General features: G+C 39.5%; 1 protein-coding gene across 1 annotated transcript; it reads left to right on the forward strand.

The window, feature by feature from the left end:
* The first annotated feature begins 306 nt into the window (after positions 1–306).
* Positions 307–1,392, forward strand: LOC117876135 (carbohydrate sulfotransferase 9-like). The gene has a single exon (XM_034767970.1). The coding sequence runs from the start codon at positions 307–309 to the stop codon at positions 1,171–1,173; it is 867 nt and encodes a 288-aa protein (XP_034623861.1). The 3' UTR covers positions 1,174–1,392.
* The last annotated feature ends 3,455 nt before the right edge of the window (positions 1,393–4,847 follow it).

A 4,847-nucleotide genomic window follows, 5' to 3' on the forward strand; every position in this document is an offset into this window, starting at 1 on the left:
TGCTTCAATACGTTGAAGGTGCNCCACTGAAGTTAAGTGTTTGAAGATGCATGGCAGGATTCTCCCTAAGAATATTCCTCCTGCCATTCATTACCCAGGTTCTCCTTCTAACAAGCCTTTTAATAATCACAGTAGCTTGTGTTGCACGCCTGTAACAGTGTAGACAAGTGACAGTGAACTAGAGATTCGTGTTAATCCTGAGCTCCTATTTTAGTTCCTCAACGGGTACATTTGAGTTCTGTGATTTTCCCGAATGAAAAGAGAATTCCGCGAAATTACTTTATGCTGATAGTTTATCTTCCTTTCATGCACACATCTTCTCTTCCAGTTCCTAAGGAAAATTGGCTGATGAGTCAACTCTATCGCAAAGACATACTGAACTCCACCTGCCTGATGAACAACCTTTCTCATTCACAAAGCAAACTGAAACATGCTGTTGCAACACAGATCTTTGTGGAACATAACCACAAGTTCATCTACTGTGAGGTGCCCAAGGTGGGCTGCTCCAATTGGAAGAAAATCATCCTTCTCCTCACATTGAACCTGAGCAGAAAGGCTAATGAAGTCGACCATGATCTCATCCACCAAACCCCACTGATAAAGAGGCTGAGTTCTTACCCTTCTGACTACCAGGAGAAATTACTGACCAGTTACACCAAAGTGATGTTCACCAGAGATCCCCTGGAACGGTTGGTTTCAGCTTACAGAGACAAGCTTCTGCACTCTGAGCCATACTATAGTATCACTGTGGCAAATGAGATCAAGGCCACGTGCAGGAAAAATGAAAATTCAACTGAAAAGGTGACTTTCCAGGAATTTGTTAACTTTATTCTGACAAAAAAACAAGAACATTTGGATATTCATTGGAAACCAATGTTTCTACTCTGTGATCCTTGCAACATTCACTATGATATCATGGGGAAGTTTGAGACCTTGGAGCAAGACTCTGAACATGTTCTCAGGAACATTGGAGCCCCAGAGGATCTGCACTACCCTAACTTTAAGAAGTATGGCTCAGAGAAACGTACTAGTGATGATATCACCCTGGAATATCTCAGAAAGCTGAGCTCAGAGCAAATTGAAAAGATCAAGAAGCTGTACCAGATAGATTTTGCCTTGTTCAACTATCCTTATGATTTGAAAATGAACCTTTATGAGACTGATACAGTATGAACCTGAAAGCAGTTTTTATTCCTACAATATCACATGAACTTGTCTACAAAGATGATTACAGCTGGCTGATGGTAGCAGTGAAGCACTATTGGTGTTTTGCAGCTCATAAAGGTATTTGTCATAGGCACTCGTGATGCTGTATGGAATATGGGGGGAGGGATAGCTCAATGGTTTGAGCATTGACCTGCTAAACCTAGGGTTGTGAGTTCAATCATTGAGGGGGCCATTTAGGGATATGGGGCAAAAATCTGTTGGATGATTTAATTGGGGATTGGTACTTCTTTGAGCAGGGGGTTGGACTAGATGATCTCCTGAGGTCTCTTCCAACACTGATATTATATTATCAGTACCAATATTACAAAATTGGAATGAATCTTATACCAGATATGCCATGTAAAATATCAGTGGAAAAGATATGATTTGCTAAATATGATAAGCTTGTGCATATGTATGTATCATCTTTGTATCGTGAGATATAAATGTGTGGTTCATTGATATCTCAAACTGCTAAGAACCGGATATATGGACTCTGAAGTCATATGTATGTATCTGATTGCTTTGACCATCTAACAACTCTCTTCCTGTTCTTTTCTTTTCTAATAAACCTTTGGTTTTAGATACTAAAATGAATGGCTGGCAGCATGGTATTTTGGGTAATATCCAAACTAGTATTGATCTGGTAATGTGGTTGGCCCTTTGGGGATCAGAAGAACATTTTGTATAATGACTAGAGTTTTAAGTAACTTTTCATTTTTCTGGACCTATTTGCTGATTGGGAGCCAGAGACTGGAATGCAGAGAAGGGGGCTATGTTGGTTCTTTTTTCTAGCTTCTTGATAACCATGTGAGGGATCAGGAGCACAGTTTGTGACTGGTTCATGAATCTAACTATAGTGTTAACCATCAGTTTTGGGAAAATCTGCTCTTCTTTTTGAAGCCTGCCCTGTCCTTGGCATTTTCATTGTGAGCTACCCTAGGCACCTCGAGTCACAGTTTGTCTACTGAATCAATGTAGCAAATGTTCCACCTGTGTGAGATTTTTCCTTCTGCTGATCTGATTGCCTTGAAGGTATGTGAAATTCACAGAGATTTTTGGTATGATGGGGGGGGGGGGAAAGGGATGGGGACTATGACCTTTCCATATACAGATGTTTCAGAGCATCCACTTTTAGTCTAGATTATTTTGATTTTCAGTTAATAAAAAAATACAAAGTAGTGTGTGTCTCTAACTATGCAGGAGCCTCCAATGGGAATCCTCTAGCAGGCAGGCAGGCAGACATCTTGCATGTAAAGGTGCAGGGCACCAAACAGAATCATTACTACATATACATCTGGAAATTGCAAGAGTATAGGAGTGCTCTCACCATACCTCATCAAGTCCCCTACCCTTGTGGGTGTTGGAAGGAGTTGGTGTAGATGCAGGAAAGCTGGCATTGTGCCAGTTTGGGTTCCTCCCACCCCGGTCATGGGAATGCTCAGCTAAAAAGTGTGTAGCAGCTTCGGAGACTCTTTGCACTGCCATAGCTGGAGCCGGAATCTGCCCCATGGTCTGATCCAGAATGAAAACTCCAAACAACTCCTCTCTTCTAGAGAAGTGACCAGGAAGTTGTTAACTTTATTCTAAAAAAACCTAAAACATAAAAACAATCCAACAATAATCACCACCACCATCCCATTCATTGGGATGTTTCTACTCTGTGTGCATTGCAACATTCACTATGACATCTTGAGGAAATGTGAGATCCTGCAGGAAGGTGTTAAACATGTTTTCAAGGGTATTTGAGCCCCAGAAGGTCTGTATTATCCTAGTTTGAAGAGATATGACTCTGAAAAATGGACTAATGCTGTTATCACAATGGAGTATCTCAGAAAGCTGAGCTCACAGCAAATTCAGGAAATGGCACCAGAGTCAAAATTGTGTCAAGTATTTGCCTCTGATGGGACCTTAAACTCACTCAGTTTATTTGCTTTTTCTAAAAAATTAAAAATGGGAAGCAGTATTTGACCACAGCCCCAAGAAAACCCAAACTGCCCCCTCTCTGCATGCAGGTGACACATTTATATATTTCATGTTTTTAAAGCTGTTCCTTAGTTCATCAAACATGCAGGAGCTATGTCAAGAGTTAGCCAATGTAGCTCGCCAGCTCCATTAGCTCCTTCCAGTTGCTAATGACCTACAGGAACAAGTTACAGTTCCCTCCTGTAGCCTATAGGACTAACCTGCTTGCGTGTGTGTGTGTGTGTGTATATATATATATATATATATATTTGGTTTATTAAAATAAGTTTGGCTGTAATGCAAAAGACCTACAGGCCATATCCTGTATGGTAAGCTAAAGCAAAGTTAGCATATTTATATTAAATAAATATAATACTCAAAAAGTAAAGTTGACTTATCTATTTAGGTAACAAGATATAAGTACCCACGCCTATGTCCATGACCTTTTATTTAAACCAATAGACAATGAAAAATGTTTTTTTTTAATGTTGTACCCACAAACTTAACAAGTACACCACAAGAGACTGATGTGTGTACATACCGGTCATCAATACGCACATACATATTAGCCTATGGGGTAAGTGTACCCTAACACTTCTGTGGGTGAGGAATGAAATTTGGGCATAAGAGGAAGGATTTCCGGCATTTGCCCTATAAAAGAGGTAACCCACCCAATAGAGTATCTTCATTTCTTACTTGGCTCCGTTCTCACTTTACTTCATTTCCATTCGTACTTTACTCTATTTTTACTTACTTCCTTTACTCTATTTATTCTATCTATCTACGATAACTGCTACTATCAGTAGGATATACTTGTTTTTCTTAAAGTTTAAGTTTCAAGGAAACTAGGCTAAGCTTGGTTTCCCTAGGTTTTATTCTTAGTTTGTTTATTAGGTTTTGATTTAAATTTAAGTTAGGCAAGTAAACCCTAGTCAGCTTTGATAGCTCTTAGCATTTTCTAAGTACTGCATCCCTCACTAAAAAATTAAAAAACCTGAACCGCAAGGCTGTTCCTTTGTCTCTTACCACCAGGTTATCAAGGAAGGGTGTAAGTATATTAACCAAAGCTTTGTTGCATATAATACTATATTATCATATGTATCTTTTAAATAGCAGTGATGCAATTGTAACTTTGTAACTCTGGGTATTTTACCATTAACTTACTATTTCATTAATTTTAATAAAAAGTCTTTAAGGCTATATCTGTCTCAGTGTGAGCTTCCATCATACCCCCGAGGGTCCTTTATAAATTCTGTGGAGCCTGATCCGGGACAAGAACTTTTATCTTCTGATCAAACAAATTGGCAAGCCTAAACCCCATACTAATTAATATTAATGATGATAATAATAATTAAAATAAAATAAATAAATTAAATTCCCATATTGTCAAAATTAATATTATCAGTCCACCCTAAATCAGGCTACACTCCTCTCTCCTCAATGCTGGTCCTTTTTGGCGGGAGCAGGGTGTGTAGGGTTGCCCCTCAAGTTTGTCTGAAGAGTGAAGCTCTCCACCCTTTTCCTCAAACAACTTTCCTGGCTGGTGAACTACCCTGGGTGGTTCCCAGGCTGCAAAGTGAGTCTGATGAGCCACAGAAGGCTCATGAGTATTGAAATGAAGCATGATCCGAGAGAGACAGCATGGAAATATAGGAGAGGGCCATTACTGAGCAGCA

This window comes from Trachemys scripta, chromosome 4 (assembly GCF_013100865.1).
Source record: "Trachemys scripta elegans isolate TJP31775 chromosome 4, CAS_Tse_1.0, whole genome shotgun sequence".
Taxonomy (NCBI): Eukaryota; Metazoa; Chordata; order Testudines; family Emydidae; genus Trachemys; species Trachemys scripta.